Below are 19,059 nucleotides of genomic sequence, written 5' to 3' on the forward strand. Positions count from 1 at the left end.
TTTCTATTTCTAATAAAGTAATTGTGTGTGGAAAGCGAAAAACAGCTGATGATAATATTGATTCAGTGCAGAAATTTAATTCGAAGATACTAAAAAGAGATTTCATATAATTCAATTTTGTTTTCTATCTTAAATTTCATAAATACAATTGTTACTGTATTATGTTTTATAGTACAAAATTACAGAGAAAAATAGAAAAGTATTTCTATTTGTGCAAAATAAAGCTAATGGGGAATCCCTTCTATAAAATGAACTGCAGCTAGAGAGTAAATTGCCAACAATTAATATGATTTTCTATTAGTCCTCCTTTTGGGATGTGGATTATGGTGTTTGATAGTTTTCCTCTTCCCCATGTTTTGGCTTGATGCTGCTTATTCCGTTTAGAAATGTAGACCTTCTTATTTTGCTGCTTATTTGTAATTGCATAACATTTTGGCTTGCTGGCTCCAAATGCCAGCATTAGAAAATAGAAAATGCATCATGTCTATAAGTCTATTTACTTCTTTCTGAAGAAATGGTTGTTCAATTTCATTGTATTTCTTCATTTCTTGGCTGAACAGTTAGACAGGGCATTGAAACATAGGAGAATGGTCACTCGTTAGCGTTGCTTATTTAGCGAATATTAAACCGAAACCGTACCAAACCAAAATAAGAAATACCGAACCGTACCGAAATACTTTTGTACGGTATTTGGTATACACAATTGATAAACCGAATACCGAAATTCTTAAATACCAAACCGAAATACCGAATGCCCACCCCTAATCATAATATCACAAAGAAAGTACGCCTTGGAGATGATCTCTGAAGCAGGCCTCTCAGGTTCAAGGCCTAAAGAAACTCCAATGGAACAACATCTATAGCTAACTAGTGCAGAATTTGATGAGCTAATAAAGAAAGGAAGTTCTGATGAGCTTTTGGAAGATAAGACCATTTTTCAGAGGGTAGTTGGAAAGTTGTTGTACTTAACGATAACCAGACCAGACATTGCATATGCAGTACAATATTTGAGTCAATTTATGCATGCACCAAAAAGGTCACATTATGAAGCAGATCTACATGTAGTGAAGTATGTCAAGAAACAACCTGGACTTGGACTTTTAATGTCAAGCACTAGTGCGGAAGAAATTGTGGCTTACTGTGATTCAGACTAGGCTTCATGACCCATGTCTAGAAAATAAGTTACTAGTTTCTGTATCAAGCTAGGAGCATCACTTATCTCCTGGAAAGCAAAGAAGCAGAGCACTATATCTAGAAGTTCGGCAGAAGCTGAATATAGAAGAAGTATGGCACATAGAGTAGCAAAATTAATATGGTTGAAAGGACTATTGATGGAGTTACAAGTGAATGTGAAGATGCCTATTGAGTTGTATTGTGATAACAAGGCATCCTTACAAATAGCAGCTAATCCTATGTACCATGAGAGAACAAAACATATAGAAATTGACTGCCACTTTATAAGGGAGCAAATACAAGAAGGTTTGATAAGAACTACATATATATCTAGTCAAGAACAACCTGCAGACATCTTGACAAAGGCTTTAGGCCATCAACAACATTCAACATTACTTTCCAAGTTGGGAATGGAAAATATTTTCCATTCTCAACTTGAGGGGGAGTGTAGAAATAAATAGTTGTACAGTTAGCTATTTATATTGTACTCTTCTAGAAGAATAATTAGTTAGAGGATAGTTGCTTAGCTGTTATAAGAATAGTTAGTGGAGATATTTTCTTGTAATAGGTATATAATAGTGTACAATGTACTTCAGGAATATGAGAGAGAAAATTCAGATGCACTTTCTCTTTCCAGAACCGTCCTCTCTTCTCTTCTCTGTTCTCTCTTCTCTCTTCTTCTTCAATTCATCGACTCCATTAATGACAGACCTAGAGCTTGTTTTTAACACATGTCGTGGTGACCTGCTATACTTTGTAAATATTTACATTAGTGGTTAATGCTAAATGTTTAATTACCAAATAAATAAATAAATTATTTTGGTGCGCTTCATTATGGATACGTTCCTAATACTTTGTGGAGTAGCATTCAGGACATAAAAGCTTAGACAATCGACTCTAATTATTGAGAAAACAAATTATTTTGATTAATCTACTCAAATTTAATGATAATATCCTAATAAGCAAATAATTATATGCACTTAAAAGTGTATCCTAATGAAATGAGCGTAAATATTAAATTTCATGGTTAAAATTTCATTGTTACTATCTGATGCTACCTTTTCTTCTCGTTTTCCTTATCGTCTTTTGTCTCCCTCGTCTTTCTTTCTCCTTCTTCTTTTTTCCTTTTCTTCTTTTCCACCTTATCTTGAGCCGATGGTCTATCAAAAACAAGCTCTCTACCTCTCCAGGTAGGGGTAAGGTTTGCGTACACACTACCTTCCTTAGACGCCACTAGTGAGATTATACTGGGTATGTTGTTGTTGTTGGTTAAAGTTTCGTTAAAAACAAAAAAATATTAACAGGTAATTTCCTCGAGATGTATGTAACCTATTTATCTTAAGTTATACTATCATAAAAGCACATCTTCAACACAAAATGTTGATGTTTTATTAACCATTAAGTGCATTCTATGTTAGATAAAACTGTAATTATAATTAATTTTTAAAACTTCATAATTAACTCTTACTCATAATTTGATATTTTTAATAAAATAAAGAACTTTATTGTTTCATTATCCCGTAAAATTTAATAGTCGGAGTTTATTAAATTAAGAAATTTTTCATATTTTATGAATTAACGGATCAAAACTGCTAATTAGTATATTTAACGAATTATTTTAGATCAACAGACTATTTTTGTTATTTAACAAGACATAGGATCATATTGAAGTAATTCTTTCCTAAAATATGTAATTTTAGTTGGAAAATTTCATTAATGTGTAATATTTGTGAAATTTCAAAATATGTATAATGCATGTGTGAAAAATTATTTACATGTGTTCTAAGTAGGGGTGTTCATAAAAACCCGAAAAACCGAACCAAACCGACCAAAAAAACCGATACTTTTTAGGTTTGGTTTGGTTTTGGTTTTGAATTTAAAAAACCAATCAAATTTGGTTTGGTTTTGGTTTTAATAAAAAAATAACTGAAAAAATCCAACCAAACCTACTATAGAGGTAGCTATTTAAATTTATTATTACACTTATATATACGTGTATTTTTATATAAAGTTTCTAAAATGTTATGGTACATATTAGTCGTTTGTATTTTAAGTCTAGTTTTTTGCTATTACAATAATCTAATTCTTTTCTTTTACATTCTAGTTTGATTGGTAGTTTGCTTTTGCTAAGTACAAGAATTATTTCGTGTTAAAAATAATCGATTTTTAATTAAGTACTTAAATTGTTCATCACTATTCGATTCAATTATCATCAATATATCATGGTAAATGATAGATTTCTCAAAGAGCAGTTGGTTTGATAGCGTTACGTTGAAAATGTAGTCGTCGGAATATGTGTTTGGTAGTGTATGTCTCATATTTAAGAAAAAAATACGACAAATAACCGAAAAAACCGATAAAAATCGACAAAAATTGAATCGCTAAAAGACCGACTTAATTGGTTTAGTTTGATTCCAACATTTTAAGAACCGACTTAAATAGTTGGGTTTCTTTTTTAGGGAAAAAACCGATCCAAACCGAACCATGAATATGTCTAGTTCTAAGTTAGCTGAAATAATAGACGGTTTAGGAGATGTCATTAGCTTAACTTGCATTTCAGATGCAATTTATAAATATGAAATTAAATAGCATTTGAGCAATTTCTCAAAATGCAATCTGCTACTTATAAATAGCCCAATGATTCGCAACTGTCCAAGAAAGAATTTTGGGGGTTCTTTTTTTTCAATTCTATCTTATTCTGATTGATTCTTCTTAGTTTAAACCCTAGCTTATTCTCTCTAGTATTTTCCTCCGCGGTGCCCACTTCTCTCTTCGTATTCAGAACTGAAACAACTTCGTTGCCTTCGACTGTTGCATCCCGACTTGAGGCAAGGTATATCTCCATTTTATTTGATTTTGCTCTCTTATATAACACGCATAGCGTTTACTCTGTGATTTACCTATTTGAGCTATTTACCAACTCAGTCTTTTTGGTTCTTAATTTAGTTCTATGCGTATTTTAAGAAGACACTGCAACTCGTTGCATCCTGAAATGTGCTAATTAACACTACTAGTCTTCATCCTTGATGCAAAAATCACATGTTTTATATTACAATTTCATGCTTTGAGTCGGTGAACAAGATGCTATGATCTTGCAAAGGATTGAGAGTTTGAGCCATTGGCCAGTATATCTCTAATAAAGCTATTCATTCAGTTATATCTATTGAAGCCTGAAAACTCATGTATGTATACTGTTAGTCTGTTACAATTGAAAAACGAAATTAGTTTAAGCGTTTATAAGCGGACTCCATTTCACATTTTAGAACAATGTAATTCAATTGCACATCTTAAAGTTATTAGGAGTATTATTGTTTTTTTGGTAAGTACATCTTAAGATTATTACTTCATAAGCTGAGTACTAATTATTTTCTGTTTTGAAAAAATATCCTGTAGAATATTAGCTTTCAATTAATATTGTCCGTACATGTTTTTTTCTTTAATTTATCAAATATATTAGGTTATAATCAGTGGTGGATACACATGAAGAGTTGTGGGTGCTTCAAGCACCCATTTTCTTTACCCAGATTTAGTATATTTACGTAGGCAATTAGCAAAAAATTTAGATAACTACTGAGTGAGCACCCATAGCTAAATTCTTCTACCGTCTTCTTTCGCAACTCTTTCCAACGAGCACCCATGACTTTGAAATCTTGGATCCGCCATTGGTTATGATAACCAAATTGAAATCTTATAATAAGAGAGAGGTGATTGCAGCTCCATTATGGTTTTAAAAGTTCTAATTTTTTTTAAAACGATAGGTATTATAAAATTTACCAACTTGAGAAATTAGTTTACAGTGAATTATCTATGCTAAACTGGGTTGTTCTTTAAGTTAAGTTCTACTATATATTCAAGTTTAGTAGTTTTTTTTGTGTGTGTTTGGGGTGGGTGGGGGAATGAATTGGGGAATTGCTAACTTGAAATTGTATTACGTTGGTTTGGTAAATTGAATCAGGAAATTTCCTTTTGTTTCTTGGTTGGTAGTGTCAATGCATTGAGGCTTATTTTTTACTTTGCAGAAACAAAAGAAGAGTCAAAAGCCCCTCAACTCTAACTGGCTGGGGTCTAGTGGCTGCAATTACTTCTGTGTTGTTGTCCATCAATTTTTCCAGTAAATTGGTAAGTTTCCTTTTGTCCTTAAATCAAATTATCATAACAAGGGATGTGAAATGTGTTAAGAGATGGTTTTTATGTGATCATGAATGATTTGTGATTTGTGAATTGAGTTGAGATCGAGATGGGATTCAGTTGAGTTTTTGTTTTATTGGAAATTGTGCATTACAGTATAGTTTGGAATTCAAGTACTTGTTTATGTGTTGAAAAATGTAAAACTAAATAAAACAAATGTCTTAGTCAAACATGTTCGAAGAACCTTATGGAAATGATGAAAAGTATATACAGCCATATATATTAGCAGAAAATAAAAGGCGAACTAAATTACGTAAATAAAAGAAAGACAACATGTAAACAATGAAATTTTGATTACATCATTACACTGCCCATTACAAGTATTTATAAAGAAACACCAATAATAAGTCAAGAGCAAACAAATATTTGCCAGTATACACTCTTCCATTACAGAATACTGGAAAAATTCAAAATGTTTAACGTTTAGAGATCCTTTCTGTGGTGATGCTAAACTAATATAACATTTTTTATCATTGTAATTTACATTACAGGACAATCATTAACTCCTGCACTCCTGAGAACCACACAGTTACTGCAGATTATATTCGAAAACCAGTTCCTACTCTTCTAGAATGCTTTCGTTTGTTATTTATCGATATTCAACTTTCTTACCTTCTTCTTTGCTTCTCACCCAATTAGAAAACTTGCTTCACCATCACGATTATCACTCCACTCCCTCCAAACCCCCCAATCCCACTCCCTTTCCCAACTATGATGACCCCCATTCATCCCCACTTCTAAATCTTCCTACCAGTTCAACAAGTGCTTCCTTTGAACCCCTAAACCCCACCATCGTGCTAGAGACGCTCTCTTGTTACAACAATGACTGGAGAAGAGCTTTAGAGTTCTTCAACTGGGCTGAGGAGCAGTGTGGCTTCCACCACACCATCCAAACTTGCAACCAGCTTATTGACATTCTTGGCAAGTTTTTTGAATTTGATGCAGCTTGGAATTTGATTGAGAGAATGAGAAGTGCATCCTCCACACCTGACCACACCACTTTCCGGGTGTTGTTCAAACGTTATGTGTCTGCTCACATGGTTAAAGAAGCAATTGATACGTTTGATAAGATGGAGGAATTTAATTTAAAAGATCAAGTTTCATTTTCAAATCTAATTGATGCTTTATGTGAGTATAAGCATGTGATAGAGGCCGAAGAGTTGTGCTTCCCTAAGAACAAGAATGATGTGAAGTATTCTTGCTTTAAAGTGGACACAAAAATATGTAATATGCTTCTTCGTGGGTGGTTCAAACTGAGTTGGTGGGGGAAGTGTAGACAGTTTTGGGAAGAGATGGACACAAGGGGTGTGCAAAAGGATCTATATTCGTACTCTACTTACATGGATGTACAATGCAAGAGCGGAAAACCATGGAAAACTGTAAAATTATACAAAGAAATGAAGAAGAAGGGAATTGACTTGGATGTGATCGCGTATAACATTGTCATCCGTGCTATTGGGATTTCAGATGGTGTTGATGTAGCAGCTAAGCTTTGTCAAGAGATGATTGAGTTGGAGTGCAAACCAAATGTTTCAACATATAACACACTCATCAAGCTTATGTGTGAAAATGGGAGGTACAAAGACGCATATAGATTGCTTAATCAAATGCCTAGCAAGGGTTGCGAGCCTAATGTCATTACATACAACTGCTTTTTTGGATGCCTTGAGAAGCCCAGAGAGATTCTCAAGTTGTTTGATAGAATGATTGAAAGCGGAGTGCGGCCCAGGATGGACACTTATGTCATGCTTATGAGGAAATTTGGAAGATGGGGATTTCTTCGACCGGTCTTTATTCTTTGGGAAAAGATGGAAAAACAGGGGTTGAGTCCAGATGTGTCTGCTTACAATGCATTAATTGACGCTTTGGTGCAAAAGGGTATGGTTGATATGGCACGGAAATATGATGAAGAGATGTTAGCAAGGGGCCTTTCAGCTAAGCCGAGGGTAGAACTGGGGACAAAGTTGACTAGTGCTGACTATGGAGGCAGCTGATGTTTTATGAATGCACATGAGACTGTACTTTAAGATGTAGAATCCCATGTTAAACTTCATCAGTTCTTTGTCATCCTTGTGCTTTGTGGCAGCAGGCGGTCCTCCTTTTGTATGTGTCTACAAAGCACAGAAGTGATGCCTCGTCACTTGGCGCTCTTTGAAGATATCAGAATGCGTTTCGGTAACGTACGTGTTTGTAGCTGGATTATATCAGGTCTTCTGCATCTAAATGCGACAGCTCTCTGTACACCTCAAGTCATTTTGCCGTATGCTGAATGAAAAGTTAAAGAAACAACATGCGAAGAGAGAATTAGAATTGTTATCTGACCTTGCTGCAATGAAAGAATCAAACCATGGTCTCTATCCTTCAGGATTCTTTTCAATGTACACCTATCTCAAAAGAACCGGACTTCTTTTCACATTGTCTGTGTTTATTGGGGAACTTGGAAAGTCTTGCACCAATAAGTAGTACTAGTATTTATAGAGGCAATTTTGGGTTTCTATTGTAAAGGAAAGGATAACAAGAATCAATTTTTTTTCCGGCAACACGTAATTTCTTTAATACAACAAACTAGTCTTACGTGTATTCAAAGTTCTCTGTTTTTGATCAGTTTTAAGAAGCAGGTTCGAGCTAGAGTACAGCTACTTCAAGGATTTCACATGGGACTGGTTCAGCGACATGATAGCTTGAAACGTTGTTCCTAAATGCCACTTCAGTAAGCATGCCGACTTTACATAAACAACGGGGACAAAGAGGTAGAAGTAGACAACGATGTTCTGTACAGTCGCTAAAAACGACTTGTAAAACTGTTTAGTCAACAAGCACGCCAAAGTTCGACTGTGGTATGGGACTAGAAGGCAGATATAGATAGCTTGATGTGGTAAACTTAAAAAATAAGTAGATCCCAAACTTCTCCTTTCTTTTAAGTGACAAAATTTTGTGATGAAATATATAAGATTTCAGAGAATGGTGGGGAAGTTTTTACAATTTAAATTAGGTAGGGGAGCATTATAACAAATAAATAGCAGGCAATGCAATTCCCAATAACAAAATTGGTCATGTTTGAAGGTAGGTCTAAAACAGTACCGTTTATATATATACTAGGGCAACACTAACAATAATATATTCAGTGTGATCCCAACAAATGAGATCTGGGGAAGCCAATTTGTACTTTATATTTATCAAAAGTGAACAATTTCGATCACCTTCAAATAAAAAATCTAGTTGTCAAAATTAATGGGAACTGTAAAAATAAAAAGATTTAACCGGTAATTTTTGATTTATTTTTGATTATGGTGTAATTTCTAGTATTATTTTTGGTCCATTTGGTGCAATTTTGGCTTACATATCCTAAGACTTGATGACTGTTTCATAATATTTCTAATTAAAAAATTTTCTTCATAATTTTTTGTTAAATATAACCGTTAAAGTTTGATAAATATGTGACAAAAAATGAAAATATTCATTTTTGACATACTTAAATAGGTCAAAATTACTCAAAAATATATTTAAGGGACTATTTTAAACTTACACGAACATAATGGACCAATTTTGTCATTTTTCTTAACCTCTTCACAAAGTACACACAATTATATAAGAACAGAAATAAAGTGCTCCAGAATCTCTGCTTCGTCTACCTGACAGTTCTCTCGTTTTCTTTTGAAGTTTGCTGAGGAATTTGACAGCTGACCATCCTAATACGCCGAAGGAGACTAGCGACTTCTCCCATTGATTTGGGGCTCAATGGTATTTTTCTTATGTGAAATAAATATTTGATCTTGGTGCTCTACGTTTTAAGCGAGGAAGCGCTCACTTTTTACAACCCTGGTTTGTGGTTTGGTGAATGTGAATGACTGAAAATACTCCATGGCTGATAATTATTTAGAGAAAAACTTCAATAACTGTTTGCACATTATACTTATGGTTTCTGTTTGTTTGCTTTCCAGATTGTTCTTTTTGCACTATTCAGGGAAGATGCATGTCTTTGTAGTTTAGTATTTTTTTTACAAGCAAAACTTGATAGGCATAATATACAATTATTTTGTATACAATGACATCAAAAGTTTCATGCAAATAAGATCTTTGTGAGCCATAAATCGATGACCATTTATGGAATTGGCCTGCAATGAGTCTGCTATAGTTTGTTACCAATCCGACATATTGATTACGCTAAAAATTCCCTATTTTAAGAATCAATGGCAAGTGCAAGTTAAATTTTGTAAAGGAAGTGTTACTGTAGTTTTCATCTAATCTGCACATGTTTAAACATGTTCCTTTCACAGTGCCCAATGTTTGACTTTTTTTTAAAACATCTACTGATTTATTATTTGTGGTAGATGACTAGCAATTTATTCTTAGTATCCATGTATGGCAGGAAAATTTTGATCATCGATTTCAACGAACTGATCAGTGGATGCCTGTTTATTCCTGGTTAGAGTCTCTAGACACGGATGAGGTGATTAAATCAAAGGAAATTATAGACTGGCTTACTGCAAATCCTGATGTGAGAGAACAATTAAATTCAAGGCATTCACGTTACCATTTGATGCATTACATTAAAAAATGCCACATGAAAATTCTAAAGAGGAAGGAGAAGAAGAAGGTATAATCTCTAGTTTGTTGGAAGTTGAGTATGCCTTATTGCACTAGCGTCGAGTTTCCAGTATCTCAATTTCCTTATCCATTGATCATAAGGGGAATTCAGTAATACCTTAGGTCCGATTATTTCGTCATGCTTTTGTCCGTGAATTGTCAATTTTACTCTCTAAACATCAATCTATATTCAGGATTAAACCTGTTATTCAGAATTTGTTTTATTGACAGGGACCAGAATTCACCAACAACATGTCTTTGTCAGAAGCTCAGGAAAGTGAAAAAGTGAAGAAATTTGCTCCTCCACAAATTGCAGGTGAATTCGATTGCCACATAGGGTGTAATATATAACAAGAGTAAGCACGGCCTAAGTTGTCAGGATAATTAATCAGTAGTGGACCTTTTTCCTACAATGAATATTTCTGTGCAAGGGAAAAAAGGTCCTTTGAATCTAATTCTGTGGTTTCCGTCCGATCCCTGCAGACTAAAATGTCCCAAATTCATGAATCAGGACTGAGGAGTTCGTAATATATCTTAGCCAGAGCTATAGCGGTATTCCTATGGAATAGGCAAATCCTACCTGATACATGAACCCAACAATAATATTAGTACTTCAACAGCAGCGTAGCCAAAATAATGAATGTATGCCTGATTACCTTTGCCACTAGCTTGTACTTCCCCACGGTAGCGTGTACTCCACACATCCATCTGCCTGCAGGACATTTCTTTTATCACTCTCCATGTTGACTTGTAGTTTCAGTTTCCTACTTAATGATTTTTGCAATATTGAACGTCTCCACTGCATCCTGTTGTCGGCTGGAAGATGTAGAAATCGATTATTTGCTTTAGGTCAGGGTTTGATCTAGTCATGGAAGGTATGAATGTTCTTTCTAGAGTGTGTATAATAAAAGCTCTAGGTATTAAGGTAAGGTGTTGACAATGAGGTACTTGGGAGTGTGGGGCTATGTTGCTTGGATCCTCCAAAAAGAGATGTCGCACCTGTGTCGGATCCTCCAAAACATGGGTGCCACAGCATTTTTGAAGCGCTTGGAAGTGGGGCTGTTGGCGGTTTGGCATTGGGAATGAGAACTGTTAATTAGTTTCAGGTCTTCCGAAGAGTTCTTTCTCATCTCTAGTTAAAGGAAACGCATGGTGGAAATGGTAAGTCATGGGGTGGTATGGCTTGGTTAGTTGATAGTTGGATCGTTGGCAGTTGCTGGCCATCAATATTGTTCTGGATACCTGGAGAATGGTTTAAGTTGGATATTGCTTGTGATGCAAGGCTGCAGTTAATTCTTGAGGCTCAATTACTTTTTGCTAAATTATTTTTTAATTTTTATTTGGGTAAATGTAGATTCAAATTGCATTTGGAGTTACAACACTGCTTTGACCTTGTCCATTGGTACTGCTGTTTTGACATAAGAGAGATGGTTGTCAGGATTTTCTAGGAGGGATGGTGATAGCATTTGATGATGGCACACTTTTTCAGTAAAAAAAGAAGAAGAAGAGCTGCTCAGACATGGAAACTGACTTAACTGTGGAATGACCTATGCCATTAAGATAGGGTTCAGCAGGAATGGGGTGTTCCATTGAGTATGGATGGGAGATTAGATAAGCTTTGAAGTAGATGCATCTCACATCATAGAATGAATGAAAAATTTGTCCATTCTGTTGTCCACTTTTTGGACAGGTCTACCTAATTATGCATGGATTTACTTCTTGTCTTTCTTCTGTTGAATATTTTAGTTACTCAGTAAGGTTTCTTCTTTGAAAACGCCCGAGCCCTTTTCGTCTTCGTCTTCGCCAATTCTTTTGCTGATGGGGTTTTTTGGTCCAACTTTGTAGACAACAATTTGAGCACCCTGCCAAAGGGCAGTGATCTTTACAAAGCAAAGCAAACAGAAGCTCGGCAAAAATATGAGATGTAAGCCAATTGTGCTATCGGAATTTGTTTCCGTCATTGTTCAAAGATACGTGTTTCTTATGATGCAATTTTCCCTCTCATCTTTATGGGTTTTCAGTCTAGTAGAATTGGAGAAACAGCTTCTGATGCACTTGCCAAAGCCTGAAAACATAGGCTGCTTGAGATAAAGCAAATGACTGCATGGCCAACATGCGGAGTAGCATGGATTTCAAGTTGTTATCTGACCTTGCTGCAATGAAAGAATCAAACCATGGTCTCTATCCTTTAGGATTCTTTTCAATGTACACCTATCTCAAAAGATGGTGAGTAGTAGCGACACCGGACTGCTTTTCACATTGTCTGTGTTGATTGGGGAACTTGGAAAGTCTTGCACGTATTTATAGAGGCAATTTTGGATTTCAATTGTAAAGGATAACAGGAATCAATTTGTTTTTGGGCAACACGTAATTTCTTTAATACAACAAACTAGTCTTATGCGTGTATTCAAGGTTCTCTGTTTCTGATCAGTTTTAAGAAGCAAGTCGAGCTAGAGTACAGCTACTTCAAGGATTTCACATTGGACTGGTTCAGCGACATGATAGCTTGAAACGTTGTTCCTAAATGCTACTTCAGTAAGCATGTATGCCGACTTCAGATAAACAACGGGGACAAAGAGGCAGAAGTAGACAACGTTGTTTTGTACATTCACTAAAAACGACTTGTAAAACTGTTTAGTCAACAAGCACGCCAAACTTCGATTGTGGTATGGGACTAGAAGGCAGATATAGATAGCTTGATGTGGTAAACTTAAAAAATAAGTAGATCCCAGACTTCTCGTTTCTTTCAAGTGACAAAATTTTGTTATGAAATATATAAGATTTCAGAGAATGGTGGGGAAGTTTTTACAATTTAAATTAGTAGGGGAGCATTATAACAAATGAAAAGCAGGCAATGCAATTCCACCACAAAATAACGAAACTGGTCATGTTTGAAGGTAAGGTCTAAAATAACAATAATATATTCAGTGTGAGTCAATTGATACTTTATATTTATCAAAAGTGAACAATTTCGATCACCGTCAAATAATTAACAAATCTGGTTGTCAAAATTAATGGGAACTGTAAAAATAAAAAGATTTAACGGTAATTTTTGATATATTTATGATTATGGTGTAATTTCTAGTATTATTTTTGGTCCAGTTCTAGTGTTTGGTGCAATTTTGGCTTACAGATCCTAAGACTTGATGACACTTTCATAATATTTCTAATTAAATTTTTTTCTTCATAATTTTTTGTTAATTATAACCGTTAAATTTTGATAAATATTTGACAAAAAATGAAAATATTTATTTTTGACATACTTAAATAGGTCAAAATTACTCAAAAATATATTTAAGGGACTATTTTAAACTTACACGAACATAATGGACCAATTTTGTCATTTTTCTTAACCTCTTCACAAAGTACACACAATTATATAAGAAGAGAAATATCTGCTTCGTCTACCCGACAATCCTCTCGTTTTTCTTTTGAAGTTTGCTGAGGAATTTGACAGCTGACCATCCTAATACGCCGAAGGAGACTAGCGACTTCTCCCATTGATTTGGGGCTCAATGGTATTCTTCTAATGTGAAATAAATATTTGATCTTGGTGCTCTACGTTTTTTTTTTTAAAAAAGAATTACAGATGGTGTTTAACTCCTTATTCCTTTGTTGGTTGTACTTGGATTTCGGGGCGGGTACCAGTAATTCCTCTTTCTTTTAATCTTATAGTAGCTAATTTAGCTAAGAACTGAAATAATACAATGGTGGTGTTGCTTGCCCTCTTACTCAGGCTCGAATATATATATATATATATATATATATATATATATATATATATATATATATATATATATATTTGTTAGGTATTTTTAGTCTCGAATATTTGAATCTTCTTTACTTGTTTTGATACCTTTTTCTAGAAAAAAAGATGACACTTGGCGCTCTTTCAAGATATCAGAATGCGTTTCGGTAACGTACGTGTTTGTAGCTGGATTATATCAGGTCTTCTGCATCTAAATGCGACAGCTCTCTGTACACCTCAAGTCATTTTGCCGTATGCTGAATGAAAAGTTAAAGAAACAACATGCGAAGAGAGAATTAGAATTGTTATCTGACCTTGCTGCAATGAAAGAATCAAACCATGGTCTCTATCCTTCAGGATTCTTTTCAATGTACACCTATCTCAAAAGAACCGGATTTCTTTTCACATTGTCTGTGTTTATTGGGGAACTTGGAAAGTCTTGCACCAATAAGTAGTACTAGTATTTATAGAGGCAATTTTGGGTTTCTATTGTAAAGGAAAGGATAACAAGAATCAATTTTTTTTCCGGCAACACGTAATTTCTTTAATACAACAAACTAGTCTTACGTGTATTCAAAGTTCTCTGTTTCTGATCAGTTTTAAGAAGCAGGTTCGAGCTAGAGTACAGCTACTTCAAGGATTTCACATGGGACTGGTTCAGCGACATGATAGCTTGAAACGTTGTTCCTAAATGCCACTTCAGTAAGCATGCCGACTTTACATAAACAACGGGGACAAAGAGGTAGAAGTAGACAACGATGTTCTGTACAGTCGCTAAAAACGACTTGTAAAACTGTTTAGTCAACAAGCACGCCAAAGTTCGACTGTGGTATGGGACTAGAAGGCAGATATAGATAGCTTGATGTGGTAAACTTAAAAAATAAGTAGATCCCAAACTTCTCCTTTCTTTTAAGTGACAAAATTTTGTGATGAAATATATAAGATTTCAGAGAATGGTGGGGAAGTTTTTACAATTTAAATTAGGTAGGGGAGCATTATAACAAATAAATAGCAGGCAATGCAATTCCCAATAACAAAATTGGTCATGTTTGAAGGTAGGTCTAAAACAGTACCGTTTATATATATACTAGGGCAACACTAACAATAATATATTCAGTGTGATCCCAACAAATGAGATCTGGGGAAGCCAATTGGTACTTTATATTTATCAAAAGTGAACAATTTCGATCACCTTCAAATAAAAAATCTAGTTGTCAAAATTAATGGGAACTGTAAAAATAAAAAGATTTAACCGGTAATTTTTGATTTATTTTTGATTATGGTGTAATTTCTAGTATTATTTTTGGTCCATTTGGTGCAATTTTGGCTTACATATCCTAAGACTTGATGACTGTTTCATAATATTTCTAATTAAAAAATTTTCTTCATAATTTTTTGTTAAATATAACCGTTAAAGTTTGATAAATATGTGACAAAAAATGAAAATATTCATTTTTGACATACTTAAATAGGTCAAAATTACTCAAAAATATATTTAAGGGACTATTTTAAACTTACACGAACATAATGGACCAATTTTGTCATTTTTCTTAACCTCTTCACAAAGTACACACAATTATATAAGAACAGAAATAAAGTGCTCCAGAATCTCTGCTTCGTCTACCTGACAGTTCTCTCGTTTTCTTTTGAAGTTTGCTGAGGAATTTGACAGCTGACCATCCTAATACGCCGAAGGAGACTAGCGACTTCTCCCATTGATTTGGGGCTCAATGGTATTTTTCTTATGTGAAATAAATATTTGATCTTGGTGCTCTACGTTTTAAGCGAGGAAGCGCTCACTTTTTACAACCCTGGTTTGTGGTTTGGTGAATGTGAATGACTGAAAATACTCCATGGCTGATAATTATTTAGAGAAAAACTTCAATAACTGTTTGCACATTATACTTATGGTTTCTGTTTGTTTGCTTTCCAGATTGTTCTTTTTGCACTATTCAGGGAAGATGCATGTCTTTGTAGTTTAGTATTTTTTTTACAAGCAAAACTTGATAGGCATAATATACAATTATTTTGTATACAATGACATCAAAAGTTTCATGCAAATAAGATCTTTGTGAGCCATAAATCGATGACCATTTATGGAATTGGCCTGCAATGAGTCTGCTATAGTTTGTTACCAATCCGACATATTGATTACGCTAAAAATTCCCTATTTTAAGAATCAATGGCAAGTGCAAGTTAAATTTTGTAAAGGAAGTGTTACTGTAGTTTTCATCTAATCTGCACATGTTTAAACATGTTCCTTTCACAGTGCCCAATGTTTGACTTTTTTTTAAAACATCTACTGATTTATTATTTGTGGTAGATGACTAGCAATTTATTCTTAGTATCCATGTATGGCAGGAAAATTTTGATCATCGATTTCAACGAACTGATCAGTGGATGCCTGTTTATTCCTGGTTAGAGTCTCTAGACACGGATGAGGTGATTAAATCAAAGGAAATTATAGACTGGCTTACTGCAAATCCTGATGTGAGAGAACAATTAAATTCAAGGCATTCACGTTACCATTTGATGCATTACATTAAAAAATGCCACATGAAAATTCTAAAGAGGAAGGAGAAGAAGAAGGTATAATCTCTAGTTTGTTGGAAGTTGAGTATGCCTTATTGCACTAGCGTCGAGTTTCCAGTATCTCAATTTCCTTATCCATTGATCATAAGGGGAATTCAGTAATACCTTAGGTCCGATTATTTCGTCATGCTTTTGTCCGTGAATTGTCAATTTTACTCTCTAAACATCAATCTATATTCAGGATTAAACCTGTTATTCAGAATTTGTTTTATTGACAGGGACCAGAATTCACCAACAACATGTCTTTGTCAGAAGCTCAGGAAAGTGAAAAAGTGAAGAAATTTGCTCCTCCACAAATTGCAGGTGAATTCGATTGCCACATAGGGTGTAATATATAACAAGAGTAAGCACGGCCTAAGTTGTCAGGATAATTAATCAGTAGTGGACCTTTTTCCTACAATGAATATTTCTGTGCAAGGGAAAAAAGGTCCTTTGAATCTAATTCTGTGGTTTCCGTCCGATCCCTGCAGACTAAAATGTCCCAAATTCATGAATCAGGACTGAGGAGTTCGTAATATATCTTAGCCAGAGCTATAGTGGTATTCCTATGGAATAGGCAAATCCTACCTGATACATGAACCCAACAATAATATTAGTACTTCAACAGCAGCGTAGCCAAAATAATGAATGTATGCCTGATTACCTTTGCCACTAGCTTGTACTTCCCCACGGTAGCGTGTACTCCACACATCCATCTGCCTGCAGGACATTTCTTTTATCACTCTCCATGTTGACTTGTAGTTTCAGTTTCCTACTTAATGATTTTTGCAATATTGAACGTCTCCACTGCATCCTGTTGTCGGCTGGAAGATGTAGAAATCGATTATTTGCTTTAGGTCAGGGTTTGATCTAGTCATGGAAGGTATGAATGTTCTTTCTAGAGTGTGTATAATAAAAGCTCTAGGTATTAAGGTAAGGTGTTGACAATGAGGTACTTGGGAGTGTGGGGCTATGTTGCTTGGATCCTCCAAAAAGAGATGTCGCACCTGTGTCGGATCCTCCAAAACATGGGTGCCACAGCATTTTTGAAGCGCTTGGAAGTGGGGCTGTTGGCGGTTTGGCATTGGGAATGAGAACTGTTAATTAGTTTCAGGTCTTCCGAAGAGTTCTTTCTCATCTCTAGTTAAAGGAAACGCATGGTGGAAATGGTAAGTCATGGGGTGGTATGGCTTGGTTAGTTGATAGTTGGATCGTTGGCAGTTGCTGGCCATCAATATTGTTCTGGATACCTGGAGAATGGTTTAAGTTGGATATTGCTTGTGATGCAAGGCTGCAGTTAATTCTTGAGGCTCAATTACTTTTTGCTAAATTATTTTTTAATTTTTATTTGGGTAAATGTAGATTCAAATTGCATTTGGAGTTACAACACTGCTTTGACCTTGTCCATTGGTACTGCTGTTTTGACATAAGAGAGATGGTTGTCAGGATTTTCTAGGAGGGATGGTGATAGCATTTGATGATGGCACACTTTTTCAGTAAAAAAAGAAGAAGAAGAGCTGCTCAGACATGGAAACTGACTTAACTGTGGAATGACCTATGCCATTAAGATAGGGTTCAGCAGGAATGGGGTGTTTCATTGAGTATGGATGGGAGATTAGATAAGCTTTGAAGTAGATGCATCTCACATCATAGAATGAATGAAAAATTTGTCCATTCTGTTGTCCACTTTTTGGACAGGTCTACCTAATTATGCATGAATTTACTTCTTGTCTTTCTTCTGTTGAATATTTTAGTTACTCAGTAAGGTTTCTTCTTTGAAAACGCCCGAGCCCTTTTCGTCTTCGTCTTCGCCAATTCTTTTGCTGATGGGGTTTTTTGGTCCAACTTTGTAGACAACAATTTGAGCACCCTGCCAAAGGACAGTGATCTTTACAAAGCAAAGCAAACAGAAGCTCGGCAAAAATATGAGATGTAAGCCAATTGTGCTATCGGAATTTGTTTCCGTCATTGTTCAAAGATACGTGTTTCTTATGATGCAATTTTCCCTCTCATCTTTATGGGTTTTCAGTCTAGTAGAATTGGAGAAACAACTTCTGATGCACTTGCCAAAGCCTGAAAACATAGGCTGCTTGAGATAAAGCAAATGACTGCATGGCCAACATGCGGAGTAGCATGGATTTCAAGTTGTTATCTGACCTTGCTGCAATGAAAGAATCAAACCATGGTCTCTATCCTTTAGGATTCTTTTCAATGTACACCTATCTCAAAAGATGGTGAGTAGTAGCGACACCGGACTGCTTTTCACATTGTCTGTGTTGATTGGGGAACTTGGAAAGTCTTGCACGTATTTATAGAGGCAATTTTGGATTTCAATTGTAAAGGATAACAGGAATCAATTTGTTTTTGGGCAACACGTAATTTCTTTAATACAACAAACTAGTCTTATGCGTGTATTCAAGGTTCTCTGTTTCTGATCAGTTTTAAGAAGCAGGTCGAGCTAGAGTACAGCTACTTCAAGGATTTCACATGGGACTGGTTCAGCGACATGATAGCTTGAAACGTTGTTCCTAAATGCCACTTCAGTAAGCATGCCGACTTTACATAAACAACGGGGACAAAGAGGCAGAAGTAGACAACGATGTTCTGTACATTCGCTAAAAACGACTTGTAAAACTGTTTAGTCAACAAGCACGCCAAAGTTCGACAGTGGTATGGGACTAGAAGGCAGATATAGATAGCTTGATGTGGTAAACTTAAAAAATAAGTAGATCCCAAACTTCTCCTTTCTTTTAAGTGACAAAATTTTGTGATAAAATATATAAGATTTCAGA

General features: G+C 35.1%; 2 protein-coding genes across 14 annotated transcripts in view; both read left to right on the forward strand.

The window, feature by feature from the left end:
• LOC104085495 (pentatricopeptide repeat-containing protein At1g80550, mitochondrial) overlaps positions 1 to 19,059 on the forward strand; it is a 43,694-nt gene that overhangs the window by 426 nt on the left and 24,209 nt on the right. For 3 of the 13 annotated variants that reach the window (XM_070197462.1, XM_070197464.1, XM_070197463.1), the window contains exons 1-6: positions 13,382 to 13,466; positions 13,815 to 15,429; positions 16,058 to 16,285; positions 16,507 to 16,591; positions 18,121 to 18,199; positions 18,297 to 18,975. The exons of 1 other annotated variant lie outside the window; for it this stretch is intronic. The gene's annotated coding sequence lies outside the window, so the exon portion shown is untranslated. Of the gene's footprint in view, positions 1 to 5,190; positions 5,293 to 9,950; positions 10,072 to 10,179; positions 10,265 to 13,381; positions 13,467 to 13,814; positions 15,430 to 16,057; positions 16,399 to 16,506; positions 16,592 to 18,120; positions 18,200 to 18,296; positions 18,976 to 19,059 lie in introns of those variants that run through there. 9 more of the 13 variants (XM_070197469.1, XM_070197470.1, XM_070197468.1 and 6 more) reach the window with 8 other exon arrangements.
• On the forward strand, positions 5,187 to 7,926 carry LOC138907158 (pentatricopeptide repeat-containing protein At1g80550, mitochondrial-like). The gene is made up of 2 exons (XM_070197485.1): positions 5,187 to 5,292; positions 5,853 to 7,926. The coding sequence occupies exon 2, from the start codon at positions 5,934 to 5,936 to the stop codon at positions 7,353 to 7,355; it is 1,422 nt and encodes a 473-aa protein (XP_070053586.1). The 5' UTR covers positions 5,187 to 5,292; positions 5,853 to 5,933; the 3' UTR covers positions 7,356 to 7,926.

The sequence above is a fragment of the Nicotiana tomentosiformis genome, chromosome 3, assembly GCF_000390325.3.
Source record: "Nicotiana tomentosiformis chromosome 3, ASM39032v3, whole genome shotgun sequence".
NCBI lineage: Eukaryota > Viridiplantae > Streptophyta > Magnoliopsida > Solanales > Solanaceae > Nicotiana > Nicotiana tomentosiformis.

What these genes read in the sequence shown, in the direction of transcription:
- LOC138907158 (XM_070197485.1), top strand. Translation starts at nt 5,934, where the DNA reads ATGCTTTCGTTTGTTATTTATCGATATTCAACTTTCTTACCTTCTTCT.